The 18,579-nt window shown below is 38.3% G+C and overlaps 2 protein-coding genes across 2 annotated transcripts, besides 32 other annotated features; one reads left to right on the top strand and one right to left on the bottom strand.

The window, feature by feature from the left end:
* Positions 1-498: 498 nt before the first annotated feature.
* EKO05_0000004 (uncharacterized protein) lies at positions 499-1,207 on the bottom strand (the record flags this gene model as incomplete). Its single annotated transcript, XM_059635353.1, has 3 exons — positions 499-857; positions 931-988; positions 1,049-1,207. The coding sequence occupies 3 exons, from the start codon at positions 1,205-1,207 to the stop codon at positions 499-501; spliced, it is 576 nt and encodes a 191-aa protein (XP_059491336.1).
* A 446-nt stretch (positions 1,208-1,653) lies between these two features.
* On the top strand, positions 1,654-3,035 carry EKO05_0000003 (uncharacterized protein; the record flags this gene model as incomplete). Its single annotated transcript, XM_038936620.1, has 2 exons — positions 1,654-2,780; positions 2,843-3,035. The coding sequence occupies 2 exons, from the start codon at positions 1,654-1,656 to the stop codon at positions 3,033-3,035; spliced, it is 1,320 nt and encodes a 439-aa protein (XP_038802548.1).
* A 232-nt stretch (positions 3,036-3,267) lies between these two features.
* Positions 3,268-3,294: a tandem repeat.
* Positions 3,295-3,415: 121 nt separating this feature from the next.
* Positions 3,416-3,467: a dispersed repeat.
* A 113-nt stretch (positions 3,468-3,580) lies between these two features.
* Positions 3,581-3,708: a dispersed repeat.
* Positions 3,704-3,813: a dispersed repeat.
* Positions 3,805-3,810: a direct repeat.
* Positions 3,809-11,105: a mobile genetic element.
* Positions 3,811-4,011: a long terminal repeat.
* Positions 3,811-11,105: a mobile genetic element.
* Positions 4,026-4,076: a tandem repeat.
* Positions 5,434-5,472: a tandem repeat.
* Positions 6,906-6,915: an inverted repeat.
* Positions 6,906-6,970: a mobile genetic element.
* Positions 6,961-6,970: an inverted repeat.
* Positions 8,314-8,432: a mobile genetic element.
* Positions 8,314-8,438: a mobile genetic element.
* Positions 8,314-8,444: a mobile genetic element.
* Positions 10,906-11,105: a long terminal repeat.
* Positions 11,106-11,111: a direct repeat.
* Positions 11,112-11,292: 181 nt separating this feature from the next.
* Positions 11,293-11,442: a dispersed repeat.
* A 451-nt stretch (positions 11,443-11,893) lies between these two features.
* Positions 11,894-13,217: a dispersed repeat.
* A 784-nt stretch (positions 13,218-14,001) lies between these two features.
* Positions 14,002-14,155: a dispersed repeat.
* Positions 14,156-14,429: a dispersed repeat.
* Positions 14,233-14,262: a tandem repeat.
* A 249-nt stretch (positions 14,430-14,678) lies between the features above and the next one.
* Positions 14,679-14,744: a mobile genetic element.
* Positions 14,745-14,793: 49 nt separating this feature from the next.
* Positions 14,794-15,701: a dispersed repeat.
* Positions 15,702-17,572: a mobile genetic element.
* Positions 16,429-16,775: a mobile genetic element.
* Positions 16,432-16,769: a mobile genetic element.
* Positions 16,432-16,775: a mobile genetic element.
* Positions 16,477-16,775: a mobile genetic element.
* Positions 16,531-16,775: a mobile genetic element.
* Positions 17,567-18,305: a dispersed repeat.
* Between the last annotated feature and the right edge of the window lie 274 nt (positions 18,306-18,579).

Raw genomic sequence — 18,579 nt, 5'->3', positions numbered from 1 at the left:
TTATGCAGGTTTCAATTACCTCATTCAAAGCACGACTCATCCGTCTCTCGGAGCTACCAAGGGCACTACAGATCCGACGGTCTAATCTCCTGCTAGAGTTCCGTTGCAAGTCTGTTCTGCAACCACTTGAACTGGGTCCTACAGCTAGCGTAGATTGAAGGCTGTAATCAGTGGCCTGATGCCCCTGTCGAGAGCTGAACTTGGTCATGTTCCGGAAATCGGAACGTGCACAGGCTAGCCGAGGCAGAATTTGGGTAGCCTCTTCGAGTTTAACGACACGTGACCCGCCCCACCACAGCAGTATCTGCTACTGGGTGGCGGAGTTTTGGTGGTAATCCTTCGGAGGCCATATCACAGTACTGGGGCATTTTCACATGTTTGGTAGTGGGCGAAGCGGCTCGTTTGTTGGGAGTTTTGCGTTGGATCATTTTAGTACCTATGGTGGATTGCTGGTGCTATTCGCGGCTCCGTAATCAGCTGCGCCATTACTGGCGCCTACTATAACATGGCTTTCTCACGCCTCGCGGCGTTCCAGAGCCCCACCAGCGGACCCGATACCCCATAGACAGGATCTTCGGGAACGACCACATTTCTGGCTTCAGTACCGAGAGCACTGCCTATGATCCGAGTTTCTCCCAACTCATTGCGCCATTTAGGGGCATCTTTGGGGTATACGCCTATGTAGCGATACATTTGCCCTTCGGGCGTGTCTTTGCTGTCAGGAGCTGCGGAAGCATGAGCTACTCCGGCTGGAATAACTACTACATCACCTTTGTATACCGTGCGCCTCACCCCAGTTCCCGGGACATCTGACCCACCCTCACCGAAAATCAGTTCTGACTTGCCTTGAATTACACCTAACAAAGCGTGTGAACATGGTTCCCGTCAGAGTGAAAGAGGAAGGGTGATAGAGAAGAAGTCAGGACTGACCATAGCATTCGTGTGTATTAGGATGAAAATGCTTGATTGTGATAGCTCCCCAAGTTCCCTATAACCATCAGCGACAGGAATGATGCGATGAACGCCGGGCTGCAGAAAAAAAACCCACTTTTTTGACCCAGCCATACCGCTGCAGGAAGATTGATGTCTCTGTTTCGTCCTGGGGCTCTGGGATCACATTGCGGTATATCAATACAGGATACTGGCTGTTGGGACAATGTGGTGTTGGTCTGAGAAAGTGGACCTCTGGTAGAGCTAGAGATGACATTATCCTGGTTGTTAGAATGGCAGTAGGGTGTCGCAGGCAGAACGCGATGAGCTTGCAAATTTCACGGTCATACACCCTCAATAATAGTGTCGTGACAACGCCAAGACAAGGAAGAGGTGGAGAAGTTTAGAACTATTTTTCAACTGAGATTAGCGGCTCGCACAAGACAACGGATGCTGGGTCAACAGCGTGGCCAATTATTGACGGAATTTAGATAGGAACGATGCGCTGGGGCTATCCGCGGGGTCGGCAGATAAGCAAAGCCGTTATCGGCGACAAGAGGCGAGATCTTGTTGCAACGTTCCATGCAAGCAGACCATGCTTTCGCCGCAGTTAGTCAACAAGCCGTTGCTTCGCTTCTTGTCATATTGCATGGCCGCTCAAGCTTGTAGGGTCGATTTCTCAGCGCAGTCACAACAGCCAATCTTTCTTGCCGACAACTCAATATGGCCTCATCACTAGGAAAAGATGATTCTATTATCATCGTGGGAGCAGGTGTTTTTGGGCTCAGCCTGGCTTACGAGTTAGCGAGTGCCAGGGGATACACGGAAATTACGGTGCTTGATCGATCACTTCCCCCTGTGCCTGATGGCAGCAGTGTCGACATCTCGCGCATCATTCGAAGTGAATACGCCGATGAGGTGTACAGTCGTATGGCTAAGGAGGCTATGGTGGGCTGGCGTACCGACTATTCGCAACATTACCACGAGGACGGCTTTGTGCTTCTGGCTGAAGGTGACAATCATCCTTACGTGGAGAAGATCCTCGAATATGGCAACAAGGACCCAAACACCAGAGCGCGTGCTTACAAAGTCAAAGAGACGCCTTCTGCCATTAAGCAAGCATATCCCGCCGTACATGCCAAGATTGAAGGCATGAGCGCCGTACACAACCCCGAGGGTGGATGGGCCGATGCTGCGGGCAGCGTCAATTCTTTAGCCGAGCGCGCAAGCCGGATCGGCGTCAATTTCGTTACTGGAAGACGAGGTACCGTCGTTGGCTTTGAATTCAACAAAAGCTTGACACAAGTAACCGGCGTGCGGGTTCGGTCTGGACCCTCATTGCGGGCTTCACGAATTGTCTTGGCCACCGGGGCTTGGACCAACACTCTGGTTCCCAATATAGGCCATGCCATGTCAGCCTCAGGTCAGCCTGTCGGGTTTATTCAACTGAGTCCAGAGGAAGCAGCACAGCTGAAGCCCCACCCTGTACTGATCAATATGACCACGGGCGTCTTCTGCTTCCCGCCGTCGCCAGACAACATCTTAAAACTGGCTCGGCACGGTTATGGTTACGCTAATCGCGTACCTGCATCCTACGGCGCCAAGCTGCCGCAGAGGCCTATGGTTTCTGCTCCAAATCGAGATAAAGATAATTCAAGGTCAGGCTATCTACCGGACGACGCCGACCAGGCCCTTCGTGAGGGTCTTCAACAGTTCTTCCCAGCATTTGCAGATCGACCCTGGTCTAATCGACGCCTATGCTGGTACACGGATACACCCGATGGAGATTTTGTGGTGGACAATCACTCTACGGTTCAGAATTTGTTCTTTGCCACAGGGGGTGCTGGACAGTAAGTACCATGAATATACCTCTGCTTAAAGCTATGGCGAACGCAGCTAACTTCTCGGATAGTGGATTCAAATTCCTTCCAGTGCTTGGGAAGTACCTTGCCGACTGCTTCGAAGATAAGGCGCCAAGCGACCTGCGACATAAGTGGCGGCTTCGTCCAGTGAACCAAGAGCAGCATGGTGATAAGTTCGGAGATGGAAGTCGAGCTGGACCTCCTTTACGCCAGCTTACCGCTATTGAACAGGCAAACTTATAGTCTTTAGCAACCCTGTATATAGAATTGCTTTCTCTAAATAGAAACAATATACTAAAACAAACTTCCCTATAACTTCTATAAGCTCACTCATTTAATCTCTTACTAAGAACTACCATTTAACTAGTTATAAACCCTGTAATTTCAAATCTAGCTAGACTTATTATCTTAAAGTTAGTATTGTTTCTACTATTAACTTTAATATAGCTGGCTCTCTAAGCTAAGGGCGTACAACATATATATATATATATATATATATATACACTCGTTACTCTTTTTAAAATGTAGAGGTAAGAGCTAAGAACCTTAGTTTTCTTTAACAAGGGCACTGTTGTCAGGCGCTGGCATGTGACAAAGTCCACCTCTAACCAGGCCATGTGTCGACACAGGATAATAGAAGGCTTTAGAATGTGCGTGTATCTGCTACGAGGTGTATAGAAGCACTAGAACAGGTAAGACAAAGAATCTTCTATTCCTATAGGCTATAGGTCTTGTAAAAAGGATACTTAAAACTACGCTGGCAAAAGGGTAGGGGGTACCCCGGGGTTGGGTAGGGGTTAGGTACGGTCCGCACGGACGTTAGGTAGGGGTAGGGTAGGGGTAGGGTCCACATGGGGTAGGGGTAGGGTAGGGTCTGCACAGATGTTAGGTAGGGGTAGGGTAGGGGTACCTCTAGCGTGGGGTAGGGGTAGGGTACAGTCCGCATGGACCAGGGGTAGGGGTAGGGGTTAGGTAGTGTAGAATTAGGTAGGGGTTAGGTAGGGGTTAGGTAGGGGTTGTAAAGAGTGTACAAAGCGATCACGAGGGAGGATAGGGTTAAAGAGGATAACAGGTGTATTAAGGTACGTAGTGTGTAGTAACAAGACTAATTGCTAGAGTATTAGCAATAACCTCTAACACCTTTATATAGTCTGGGCTAATTAGCCCTATAGTAGCTTGCCAAGACTAGCAGAGGTACCCCTAGTCCTAGCGCCTAACAATGCCTCCCTTCTCTAGATTATTTAGCTTAAATAATAGTATAATTAGTAATATTGTATTATTTTAGCCTAGTTTTAGACGTGTTTACTCTATCTGTCCCGTTTTAGCTAATTCTAACTAATTTTAGGCGTTTTAGACGCCTTGTAAGGCTAGATAGAGCTTAATACTAATTCTGCCTTTACCTAGTAAAAGTTAAACAGCAATCCTCTCTTACCTCTCACTTTACCTCTAGGGTCTAGGTATCTGTCTGCGTAGGCTAAAGCTCTAACTAGGTAGCTAGCAGCATATAAGCTATCTATACCCCTAGTTTTATTAGTTACTACTATATCCAACTTTATTTTAGTAAGTACTAACCTATTCTATCTAGCACTTTTTTAAGGATAGCTAAGGGATTTTCTAGGTCTTTCTAGCACGTTCTAACACGTTTTAGCAGATAGCACCGCACAACACGCCCTAGTAACCTTTTTAGACTGTTCCTAACTGCTACTGCCTACTACTAACTATTACTAACTGTTACTAACTACTATTTGCTATAGCTGTTATGTTAATGCCTGCTTACTGCAAGATTAACATTACTAAGAATAGTAGAACCGCTAAGCAGTGCTGTATACTCTGTCTCTACTATATTACTAATAGTAATGTCTATAGGGACTGTTATTTCTCTGCTAACCTAGCTTTATAGGGTAGCCTGCGCTATAGGGAAGCCTAGGCCTACTACTGTAGAGAGTGTTATAATAGCAACAAGAATTACCTATTAGTACGTGTTTTGTCTCCTTTTAGCTTATTTTAGCATCTTTTAACATATTTAGGGCCCTAATAAGTACGCTAACAGCTATTTAAGGCTTTCTAGCAACATAGCGCGCCTTTACTCTAGTTGTTGCCTAGTTACTGCCGCTTATGCTGCTATTATTAATGCTACTAGAGTTAAGACTACCCCTACAACACCTGCTACTACTACACCTATGTCTATTAACAAGAAAACCACAATAGGCAAGTCTATTATTAACTAGGCCAGCTTGTTGCTAGGTATAATTTAAGAGTACGTTCTAACGCGTTTTAGCTTATTATAGCATAATCTAACCTTTATAGGAACTATTTACTATAGAAAGAGCTACTTACACTCTATAATAGCAACACTTGCGCACGTAAGTTAACCTTGTCTAGCATCTACATTAAGAAGCAAGATTAATCTAAGGCTAGCGCTGTTAAGGCTAAGATAAAGTAAAAGAAGATGTTAGAGGAGAGTAGTAGCAAGTCTAATTTAGATGCGCCTATTACCTCCTGCAAGAAGGTATTATAGCACGTTTTAGCCTATTTTAATAATGTCTAACTTCTTTTATAGTTAAAGTACCAGATTACAGGCACTAGAAAGACACTTAGTTAACTCTAAGAGGAGTGGGAGGAGCAAGAGGCAGCTGAGCAGGCCGCCGCTAATGCTGCCACTACTGCTGCTGCTGCTGCTAAGAAGCCTTATAGTAGTTGCAAGGCTGCTACTTATACCTGTAGTAGTAGTTATAGTTAGTAGATGTTCCCTATAATAGAAGGTTTAGATTAATAATACCTAAGTTTGTAGTTAGTAGACAGTTTTAGGCTAATATAGCAATTAGGTGCATTACACTCTAAGATAGTCTAAATAATACCAGGAAGGTGTTCTTCTATACTAATTCTCCTATATTTGCTTACAATTGTAACTATATAACATAGCGTGTAACTTTCTTTATCTCCTTATATTAGAAATAGCTATAATAGGCTAAAAGATGTCTGCTTTAGCTAGTCTGTATTTCTTAGGGTAAGGTAGGGTTATGTTTTCCAGCGTAAACTATTAAATACTTATTAATTAAAAAACCCCTATAGGGAAAAATTATAATTAAGTAAAGGTATTTAGCCTTTTTAGTCCCCCCCTCTTTTAGACTTTAACCTTAACGTCTTATTACGCAGTCTAAGCAGTTGCTTTATTATTTTCTAATATTTTTTTTAGCGCTTCTTTAGAAAGATTTGTGCTAATTTCCTAGGAATTTTCTAAGTTAGGGAATCTGTCCTACTTAATAAGGTATTCCTACTGTCTGTTATCTAGTTACCTTCTGTTAAGGACTTTTTCCACATCCTATACCTTCTCTTCCCCTTTAACTATAGGTTCTTATATTTATTCCTATATAATTAGGAGTTAACTTCTTAGTATATATAGGTCTAGCAGTAACGTATAGAATACTAGATAGATCACTTTTATTCCTAGCAGGTCTACTCTGTATCCACTAGGGCCAATCCAGGCTATAATAGTCCTAGGGTCTAGGTATTTCTAGTCTAGCTTCTTATTTAGGCGTACTGTCCTAATATTCTTACTAGAGACTAGTACTTTGTCGCCTACTTTAAAGGGTGCTACTAGTTGTTTCTTATCTAAGTGTTTCTTTTAATACTTATTTAACTTTTCTATATTTGCTTTACAGGTAGCCTGTAAGGCAAAAACTCTAGCAGCTAATTCCTTTACAAGAGGAGATTCTCTGCCTTTTAATGCTAAAGTAGGCTAATTAGTGCCCCTTAGATCTATACTGTAACAGGCTTAAAAAGGTGTTACCTTTATAGATGTGTAAATGCTATTATTATATACAAATTCTGTAATTAAAATCTATAGGGCCTAATTGTCTTATTCTAAAGTATAATAGCAATGTAAGTACTATTTAAGAGTCTAATTTTGCCTTTCTATTTAGCTATCTGTCTAGGGATAATAGGCTAACGTTAAGACTTGTCTTAAGTTTAAATAGTGGTTAAAGGTTTCCCACGTCCTTAAGTTCATTAGTAGCCCCTAATCTAAGATAATTTGTGCTGGGGCGCTGTGTAAGTAGATAATTTCTTTAATCTAGGTATACGCTAGATCTTTTCTATCCTAATTAGCCCTAGCTAGTATATAGTGTGAAATTTTAGTTAATTTACACACTACTACTAGTATAGAGTTATACACTAGCCTAGCCACCTTACTAGAGAGTAATTCTGTAATAAAATCTATTGTTACGTCCTCCTATAGTTAGCTTAGCACTAGTAAAGGTTATAATAACCTGTACAGTTTGTGTTAGGCAGTAGTTAATCTCCTACATACTAAGCAGTTGTAGCAGTAGTTAGATACGTCCTTAGTAATGCCCTTCTAGGTATATCTGCGCTAAATCTTCTCTTAGGTCCTTTGTGCTCTAAAGTGTCCTAACATTAGGTTATTGTAACGTTCTTTAATAACTTGCACTTTATCTTTCAGCCTTATAAGCAAGATGCGCCTCTCCTTAGCTGTATTGTCTTTTTCTAGGTTATTTTGTCCTATTTTAATGTTACTTAACTCTTTTTTAGTGCTAGAGAGTTTGTCTGTGTTGTCTAAGTCCGTTGTTAGCTCTGTCTAACTGTTCTATCTTAATTCTTCTCTTTTAAGATCCCTTATGTCCTTTCTTCCTTTTACAGACAAATAAAGGGTTATAGCCACTACTAGGGGAGCATTAACGTTCCTCCTAGTTAGGATCTCCTAAAGCAGTTATATAAAAGCCTTATTGTACTTTTATAAGAGGTCTTACGCCTCTCTTATATAATTAGGACGCTATAAGGGTCTATCTATAGGGTTTGTAGACCCTAGGCAATAAGTAATTATAAAGTTAAACTTAGATAACACTAAGTATGCCCTTACTTGCTAATAGCTAAGAACCTTTATCTCTATAAACTATTTTAGGTTTTAGTAATCTGTTAGGATCTTAAAGAAGGTACTGTCTAAGTATCTTCGCTAATGCTGTAGGCTCTAGACAATTACAAGAAGTTCCTAGTTGTAAGTATTATAGTTGTACTCTACTTAGATTAACTTCTTTAAATAGAAGTCTACAGGCCTCTATTAGGCCAGCTTCCCCTCCCTAGGGACTAGTTAACTGAGGATTCCTGAGATAGCGCCTCTAGAGGCATCTACTTCTATCCTAGTCTGTCTCCTATTTACAAAGTAAATTAAGATAGGTACGTTAATAAATAAATCCTTTATATTTTAGAAGGCTTATAGGGTTTCTTTGCTTAGCTTAAAAGGCTAACTCTTCTTCTTCCTTATTGCTTAACCATATTTGGCTGAATTTGGCCCTTTCTAGGTTAATTAGGTTAATAGTAAGGCTAATTTAGAAACCCCTGTAATAAACCTCTAATAGTAGTTTATAAAGCCTATAAATACTTAGATATTACAAACTATGCGCAGGATTAGATATTCTTAGATTGTTTTAACCCTGTCTAGGTTAATGCTTACCCCTTTAGGTAAGACTATATACCTAAGGTACTCTGTATATTAATAGTGCTATTTACACTTATCTAAGCACATATAGAGGTTTGCTTTGCAAAGCCTCTCTAAGACCTCCTTAACGTGTCTAACGTGGTCTTCCTCTGTCTTAGAGTATACTAATATGTTGTCTAGATACACAATATAAGTTACATTAACTAATGCTATTAGTGCCTTGGTTATATAGGCCTAAAATTAGGCAGGAGTATTTATAAGTCTAAACAGCATTACTATATAATTAAAATGTCTATACCTAGTTTAAAAAGCAGTCTTCTACTTATCCCCTTCCTTAATTTAGATACAGTAATACGCCTTACGTACATCTAGTTTAGTATAGAACTTAGCTTGCACTAGTTAGTCTAGTAACTCTGTAATTAGTAGTAATAGATAGTGGTTTTTAACTGTTATTTTAATTAGACCTCTATAGTCTACACACAGTTATAGGTTGCTGTCTTTCTTCTTTAAAAAGAGAATAGGCGCCCCTGCTAGCGACCTTAAGTGTTATATCTAGCCACGTTGTAGATATTCTGCTAGATACTTCCTAAGTATCTCTAATTCTGTTGCAGATAGCCCGTATAACAGTTAGTAGGGGGAAGTAGCTCCTTCTGCAATATTAATTGCCAGGTTGTGCTCTCTGTGCTCTAGTAGGATCTAAGTATTGTCCTCTAATCCTAAGTGCGCATATTTGCAATACACCTCTAGAATTAGGCCCTTTTTAGTAGATATTAGGTTGTATGTTCCTACTAAGTTCACTATACACATATAAACGTCTACTAAGGGACTTCTTATAGTGCGTTTAAACTCTTTAGCATCTTCTAATACTATTTTTTCTAGTTTAGGAGAGTCCCTATACTTCTTCTCTTAGAAGAGCATGCACTAGCTTAAATAGCTTAGCTTAAGGTTTGTCTAGTTAATCTAGGGTAATCTAAGGTATATCTTGTACCTTTGTAGGTCTGTAACTACAAAAGGTATCTATTAGACCTCCTGTCTTCTACAGGAGTTAACAATAGATACTTCTGCTGTAGTTACTCTATAGATAGGCAATTCTGCTCCGCCTACACCTTTAGCCACAATTCTTTTTAATAGTGTAACCTCTAGATCCTGCTCCTTTACTAGGAGAAATGAAATTAAGTTTAGTTGTAACCCTCTATCTATTAAGGCTTCTATGTTCTCTGCGTTGCCTATAGATGCTTTAACTGTAAACAGGCGTATATATTCTAGGTACACTGCCTTAGAAAGAGAGATATTTTTCTTCTTCTTCTTAGATAATTTAATATAGGCTATAAGAGAGGAAATTAGCACTTAGGTCCCTTGTCTTTTCCTAACGTATCTAGAGCAGGGTCTTTCTAGTTTAACTTTAGCTTTAGGCAGTTAGGGCAGTAGTAACTAGTTTCTCTACACTTAAGGCATGCGTTTTAGGTCTTATATAGCCTGTCTTAGCCCTTATTACCCTTTACTAGCTCCTTATAGAACTTCTTAGACTTAAATAACCTTTTTAGGGGTTTTATATTCCCCTCTAACCTGGAGTTACTAAATTAGCGCTTCTGTAGTCCTTTATTAGTTTTCTTGCCCCTAGCTAGAGTCTTCTTAGGTAGCTGTTAGCTATAATAACCTAGTCTCTAGTTAATAATATTAGCTTGTTTCTCTACCTTTAGGATTGTGTCCCTTTAATTATAGGAGATAAAGAATAAGTCCTTTTATATGCTAGGGAGCAGTATAGCAATATATTCTAGGACTTAAAGCTCTAGCATATATAGGTTGCCTAGTTCCTCCTATAGTAGACGTATAAAGTCTAAAAAATCTATAGGGGACTAAGATTTCTGCTACTTATATTACTTTAAGGATTTGTACACTACCTACCTATGTTTAGCTAGCGTTCCTAGAGTATCTAGCATAATTCTTTTTAGCTCTTACTACGTTAGTTCCTAGGTTAGCTAATTACAGTAGTTAGTTATGCAGTAGGCCTACTATAACGTCTTTAGGATCTCTAAGAGGTACCTTATAATAAAGTTAATCTTTTATTCCTCTATAAGGAAATTAACTAGGGATTAGAAGAAGTATCTCTTATAATCTCTCTCCTAACAGTTGTATTTAGCGTAGTTGTGCTTTACGTACTTCTATAGAGGTTTAGGTTATAGAAGGTTTACAGATAAGGAAGATTGTAGTTTCTCTACTTCTTCTAGTACTTTTTAGAAGGATAGGATTATTACTAGATCTCCTTTGTTGTATTTGCGTCTAAGTTTACAAAGAAAGGAAAGTTCCTTATATTCTTTTGTCTCTTATAACTATTTACGTAAGTTTTTAACTCCTATTATTAATTACCTACTTCTAGGCTATTCTGGCCTTCTCTAGCTGAAGCTGCCCTATAGATGCAAATTCTAGGGTAAGGTGTACCACCTAGAGGACCTACAGATCCTCTTAAGGCACTATAGACACTTAGTGTCTGTTAAGGTATCTCCTTATCTGCAGAGGGAGGTGTTACCTTACGCTCTACTAGCTCTCCTACAGGTAGGTTGTCTTAGTCCCTCTCTAAAGACAGTAAGCCTAGATAATTTAGATTAAGACTTATAGTAGCTTAGGTCTATCTTTAATTACAATATAAGAGTAATTAGAATATAAAGAGTATAAAAAGTAATTATAAGAGAGGATAGGGTTAAAGAGGATAATAGGTGTATTAAGGTACGTAGTGTGTAGTAACAAGACTAATTGCTAGAGTATTAGTAATAACCTCTAACACCTTTATATAGTCTGGGCTGACTAGCCCTATAGTAGCTCGCTAAGACTAGCAGAGGTACCTCTAGGCCCAGCGCCTGACAGGGGTTAGGTAGAGGTTAGGTAGAGGTTAGGTAGGGGTTAGGTAGGGGTTAGGTAGGGGTAGGGTAGAGTAGGTTAAAGTTACCTAATCTTCTATAATACTACAGACAACATACTTAATATTATACTACTTAGAAATGCTGTATACATAAAGAACTTAATTTTAAAAGATTTAAATAGAGGACAGAATTCTGGGATTTTCTCTATTTATAACAGCTATTTATTACAGAACTATGTATCCTAACACTATAGTAGCCTTGCTCTCTTTTGCAGCCGCCGTTCTCGCTAAGATAGAGTTAATAGACCAGTTTCTTTAGTACTACTACTGTGTTGCTCTTCTTCTATAACCTCTGTTTCTAGACTAGGACAAGCTAGTAGCTTAAAGAGATTATCTAGCTTATCTAAAGCTGCCTCCTCCCCTTCTTATATCTGTGCTAAAGCAAAAGAATCCTTTAGAATTATAATCTGGCGTATTGTAGTAGCAGATAACCTATGCTGTTAGTCCCTAATTACATCCCTAGCTGTGTTAAACACCTGTTTAACTCTAACTTCTGTTATTAGTACTGTAAGTATATCTTTTGCTACATAAGCAAGTTGTAGATAAGTTGCAGCGTTAACCTTCTACTAGTCTAGTAGATTAAATCTATCTCCCTGTTGTATGCAAGGGGTACTAAGATAGGCCTCTCCTTCTTAGCGGGTGTAAGCCACCTCCTTGTTATTATTAGACAGGTTTAAACTCTAACTATAGGATAAGAAGCTCCTATTAGGTTACTAGACTAATATTACAGGTTTTTAGAACTAATTATCTTCTACTAACTGTTAAACAGGGTTATAAAGTACTTGTGTGGAGTAACCTAAATTATTGTTATTATAACAATCTAGGTATTATAAGAATTGCTCTTAGTACATATACTTAGCTTTAACTTCCTAGGTATTATTCTTATAATATAGTTAGTAATAGTATATAATAAACTGCTATAATAACATTACCTTATACACAGTAAGCTTCTAGCTTAGATCTAAAATAGTTGCACAGTTAAACAAGAACCTGCAACTACCCTCTGTTTTTAAATAGTACTTAGACAGCTTAACACAACCCTTTTACGCAGCTGCTTTTACAACTTATAGCTATTCTAAGTTATTAGCGTGACCTAGGTTGTTGCTAAGCTCTTTAGTTATCTAATTTAAGAAATTAAATAGATAGTTGTACATTAGCTAGATGTGCTAGATAAGGGGCTTATAAGTCTTGCTAAGGGCACTAGATGCCTTCTTAAATTGCTGTAGCATTATTGTAACAGCCCGCAGGTGCTGCCACTTAGTTGCTGCTAGTTAAAGTTTCTTAAGATCTTTAAATTTAGCTTCTGCTACCTTATTATATGTAGAAGCACCTTCTCTACAGCTTAGTGCCTTTAGTGCAATTTCTTGCTCTAACTATTTGTTAATGTAGACCTAAAGCTTTAGTGCGCACTTACACATATTATAGGTAGAGTTCTACCTAGTCCTAACATCTTATATAACTAATAGTTAATAATTTGCTAGAATATTACTCTATAGTGTAAGAAACTTCTTAAATTATTGTGGTAATAGATCTATTGCAATTCAGATAGCTTAGATCTGTATTACACTTAGTATATAATAAAATAATGTAATAAATAATTTCTACCTTATAGAGAGAGTTTAGAACAGACATGCTGTTTTTAATACCCCTAATATAGCGTTGCTGCAGTCTTTATGCATGCTCTAGTTGTAGTAATACCTTAATTTAGAGATAGTAAATAATATCTTATATAATAAGGTTAATTATATATGCAAGATAAGGAACAGTGTTCTCTCTACTATCCTAAGTAATGTTGTTCTGCTGTAGTAACCTCTCTAAGGTCTGTAATAATGCACTGTTATTACTAGCATTATTGCAAGTAATAGCAAGTAGTTGTTTTATAGTTTTAGTATCCTAAAGAAGTTAAAGAACTTACTATGCTATAGAGGATCTTATATATTTTCTGCGTATAGGAATAAAGTCTAAAAGGACTTCTTATAATTTCTAGCTCTTGTTTATATAGTAACCTTTAATAGCTAGGACGCTAAGGTAATTACTTGCAGTCTAGGCATCTAATGTAATAGACAATTTAGTACTAGAACTAAGATCATAGAGAAGAGCGTGTTCAGCAGCCTTAAATTGGCTCTAGAACATCTAGCTAAATTTATAACAGGTAGTTATTACAGCTTCTAGCCTTAGGAAGTAGATAAATTGTTAGAATAATAGCTGTTTAATTATTAAAAATTAGAGGTTGTTGTTAACAACTAATTGCATAAGCTCTGTTTTAAAGGCTAAAGCAGAGTATTCAGGATTAGAAGAAGACTAGTTTTTATTTTACTAGCGGGCAGTGTATAGATATGATAGGAGGTTTAATAAAGCATAAGCAGGATTCTTAATTTGTCTGCAGGCTTGTAAACTAAGGTGTTAGACAAGATGCTTAGTCCTACAGCCTTTTATAACTAGGTGCTAAAGAACTAACCTACAGTTATAACAGTATATGTATAGATAGCTATCTTATACCTAAGAGGCTTTGCTATATCTACTCTAGATCTAGCCTAAGCAAGTTAGTGCATCCTAATATAGCTTTTTAGAAGCAGGATTGCTTCCCTATAATATAGTTGTCTACTACTAATCCTATGCTATAATAGTTGCCTTACTATTACTAGTATTAGGGTCTAGGGATACTAGCCGTTTAATAAGATATAATTGTTTTAGAAACGCCCCTTTAACAAGTTGTGTAGCAGAGAAAGTAAGAGATAGAAGAAGCTTAGGTAGAGTAGAAGGTGTGTCTACTGGTAGTAATAACATATATGTTATATATAGACGTAACAAATATAGATATTTAATCCTAAGGTAACAGGATAATAGAAAAACTTTTTAACAAACTGCCTAGCGCAAGCCTAACCCCTAACAGCAAGATTGTTATATTTAGTGCTAGGAACTAGTTATTTTACTATTTTCTTAGGGTTAGCTTAGATATCTTAAGCGAGTTTCTAATTAGGTAGAGATACAAAATAATAAATTAAACAGAAATCAGCAGATCTTGCAAAAGTGGCTATGTATATGTTAATTAGCTGTTATTTCAAGCTAAAATATTAGCTCTATATCTAATCTAGATCTATCTTATTATTGTTGTTAGATCCTTTAGATCCTAATTCCTCTATATCTTTTTTAGCTAACAACTTGTAATTTTACTTATTAGTCTTATACACATTTGGCATAGATTAATAGTACTCCTCTAGCTTAGAATTAGACTATTTATTCTCCTCCTTACACTTATTATTGTTAGGTGCTAGAATAAATAGGCAATAGCTAACAAGCTTAGTATCCTAACTAATCTTATCTAAGAGAGATAGAGGTTTAGTTTAACTATAGCAATTAGTTAGTGTATGTAATAATATAATATAATAACTTACAGCTAGGTATTATTAGTTGTAACTGCTATGCTCTTAGGTAACATATTATCACAGAAGGCCTCCTATTCTTCCTTCTCCTTCTTACTCTTAAAGGTGTTATCTTTAAGTTTTTAAAGACCTTACTAATACTCTTAGCAGAGCAGTTTCTTAACAACGCCGCTATTAGAAAAGAGCTGTTTGTTACCTTAGCCTACAGTAGTCTAACTAGCAGTAGAACTGTCTTAAGCAAGTTCTGCATGCTTTCTAAGGGCCTGTTAGTGTGCGCAACGATCTATTTTATGCTTAAGATCATCGTACTTCTTATAAACAGTCTTAAGCTTATTTTTAAGCTACTTAGCTGTTCTTAGTTAGTAAATGTTTGTAATAAGAAGCTGTAATAACTAACTACTAGCAGATAACTTAAAGTGTCGCCAATCTACATCTTCTTTAGTCTAGGCTACAATTACAGCTTAAATATTAAGATCTGCTAAAGCATAAGACTAGTCTTAACCTAACTTTAGCCTAGCCTAGTATTTTGCTGCACAATTAGCAGCCTTTGCCTTATTAATAATTTCCTTCTCTTTGCTACGCAAGGTAGCTTAATTTCTTTATTAAACTGCGCGGATACTATCGCTAAGCTCTCCCTTAAATAAGACTTTTGTGCTAGTCTTTTAGCCTACAGCCCTAATCTAACTACAAGAATTAAGGACTTAATTAATCTTATAGTCTCTTAAATAGAAACCCTAGTATTATTAGCACTAACTGTTATAACAGGCTGTAATAACTACCTTATTTAGTTAATCCTACTCCTTAGCAGTAAAGCTAGCTAGTATAGTAGTACCTGTAGTGCTAGTAAAGGTTAGTATATCTTCCTCCTCCTCCTTCTTAATATTATTAGCGTTAAGATTAATTATGCTAACTATAATAGGAGGTAGTAATAACGTATAGTATTATATAAACAGAAGGTATTATAGATATTAAAGGTGTTATAGAAGAGCAGGGCAGTAGTAAGCTTTTTAGCAGCTAGTCTGTGCTTAACCTGTCCTAGTTTTGCTAGCGCAAAAGCAACAAATACTAGCGCTGTTACAACAAAATCCATTAAAACCTCTTCTAATAATATTAAAACAGCTTAGAGCTAGGTGCAACATATGTTAAAAAAATGCGCTTAACGTACCCTACGGGCGAGCCGCTCAACAGGCGAGCCGCTCACTTTTGCCAAGCCCCCACCAAACTTCTCCTCCTACACCAATGTCTTCTTAACAACACCATTTAGACGCGTCAAAGGAAGCTTAGATACAGCTTGCGCTCCAGGCTCTTAAATAAGACGCAAATCTCTCTTAGCGACGCGCTGCAGCTATCTACAGGGTCCCTCAAAAGACACTAAGCAACTAACACACAGGACAACCTTTACGCGCAGATTCTATAGCTAACTTACAGAAGCTAGACAACAATAAGGAGGAGGTGATTATTAAGCATGTTCTTAAGCTAGATATGTAAGGATTTTCTTCTTAGCTCTTAGATGTAGCTACTATAGCCAATTCTTTGCGCGCTAAGCGCAATCTAGGCCCTATTAGCGTAAACTGGCCTAGTACGTTTGTTAAGCAACACCTAGAGCTTAAAGTCAAGTTTAATCGCAAGTACGACTATAAGAGAGCCCTCTGTGAGGATTCTGAGGTTCTATAGGGCTAGTTTAGCCTAGTAGCTAACATTAAAGCTAAGTATAGCATCTAGGATGAAGACACGTATAACTTCAACAAGACAGGCTTCATAATAGGCCAGATCTCCCCAGGAGCAGTTGTTACAGCTTTAGAACGACAGGGTCGGCCAAAGGCTATCTAGCCAGGCAACTAAGAGTGGGCTACAGCTATAGTAAGCATTAATGCTAAAGGATAGGCTATTCCAGCCTTCCTTATCTTTAAAGCCTACCACTACCTCTCTGCCTGGTATAAAGAAGAGGATCTGCCTTACGACTGGGTTATTAGAGTCTCTGATAACGGCTGGACTACTAACAAGCTTGGTCTTAACTGGTTAAAGCACTTTAACAGGCATATAAAGGAGCGTACTATTAGCACCTACTGTTTGCTTATTATTAATAGTTATAAGAGCCACAACTCTCTTAAATTCCAGCAATACTGCAAGGATAACAAGATTATTGCTCTCTGTTTGCCTCCTTACTTATTACACCTTACACAGCCCCTTAATATAGGTTATTTTGCTGCTTTAAAGAAGGCGTATAGGCGCTAAGCTAAAATACTTATATATAACTAGATTAACTATATTATAAAGACAGAGTTCCTGCTATGCTTTATACGCGCCTACAATGCTGCAATTACTTCTAAGAATATCTAGGGAGGGTTCTGAGGTGCTAGATTAGTCCTATTTGACCTAGACTGGGTTATAATGGCCCTTAATGTGAAGTTGCGCACTCTATCACTACTACTACCTGTTAACAACAAGCTCTGGCAGTCGCAAACCCTAAGCAACACCCTTAAACTTAGGTCGCAATCAACGCTTGTAAAGACAAGGATTTAGAGGTATATAGATAGTTCGCCTACCTCTATAGTTAAGGCGTTTAAGAAGGTAGCAAAAGGGGCAGCAATAATTGCGCATAAGCTAGTGTTGGCGTAACAGGAGATTACTTAGCTTTAAGCTACTAATAAGGCAGCTACACAACAAAAATTACACAAAAGAAAGCAAGTTTAGGTAGAAGGGACCCTAACAGTTAAGGATAGCCTGTAATTAACAACTCTAAAGGAGTTTAGGGCGCGTAGTAATAGGAAGAAGGCAAAGAAGCAGGTGCGCGCTGAAGGAGGTGAGCCCTCCCAAAGACGCTGTGGACAGTGCAATCAGACAGGACACAACGCGCGAACATGTCAGAAAGAGGTAGAAGTAGTTTCTAAATAGTATTACAGGCCATACTGCACTTTACAGCACCAAACTAGGTTGTTTTGGGCCATAATAGGGTGGAGTTTAGTGGGGGCTTGGCAAAAGTGAGCAGCTCGCCCGTTGAGCGGCTCGCATGTGGGGTACGTTAGCAAATATGCAAAATCTGTAGGTTATTATAGTTTAGTATTATATAACTATTTATGCATTATAGTTGCAATAATCCCTACTTATAATAGATTTTAGTTTTCTTGCGCTAGGTAGTAGCCTCTACTAGCGCTTAAACAACAAATGCTAGCGCTAAAGTAACAGGAAACATTTACAACGCGTCTTATAATATTAAATTAAATTAGAATTAGACAAAGCCTTAGCTAAAAGAATATGCTTAGCGTATTTATACTATCTGTAAGTTATTACAGTTTTTTATTATATAACTATTTATGCATTATAGTTGCAATAATCCCCTACTTGCAATAGATTTTAGTTTTCTTGCGCTAGGCAGCAGCCTCTACTAGCGCTTAAACAACAAACTCTAGCGCTAAAGCAACAGGAAACATTTGCAACACTTCTTACAATATTAAATTAAATTAGAATTAGACACAGCCTAGGCTAAAAGAATTTACTTAGTATATTTATATTACCTGTAAGTTATTATAAGCTTTTATTACAGTTACGCTAGTGTATAATAGTTATAATAACTTTCTACTAGCTATAGATTCTAATTTTCTTACGTTAGGTAGTAGCCTAAGCTTTAGCAGTGTACAGACCTCTGCACGCGTTATTACACTAACCTATTAATAAACTCTACTGTTACCTTTTACACTATAATACTACACTATTATAACAGCTATACTACTACAATTTTGCTGCGCAACTTAGGCGTACCACAATATTACAGCCTACTATTACAGCTATTACAGCCTGCGAGCTATTACACCTGCTATTACACTTGGTTTTACAGCCTACTACTACAGCCTACTATTACAGCTAACTATTACAGCTAACTACCTAATTGCTAACATAGCTAGAGGTTGCAGGAATAAGGCTGTCCTAAGCTAAGGATTAGCTGTAACTAGCAGCACGCTGGTAAGGAAGCCCTTAGCAGCTAAGCCTGCCTGCAAGGCACCTGCTCTGCTACTAAAGCGTAGGTACTGTTATAAG

The sequence above is a fragment of the Ascochyta rabiei genome, chromosome 1, assembly GCF_004011695.2.
Source record: "Ascochyta rabiei chromosome 1, complete sequence".
Lineage (NCBI taxonomy): Eukaryota > Fungi > Ascomycota > Dothideomycetes > Pleosporales > Didymellaceae > Ascochyta > Ascochyta rabiei.
The sequence above is the reverse complement of the archived record's forward strand: the minus strand, read 5'-3'. Positions and strand labels throughout refer to the sequence as shown.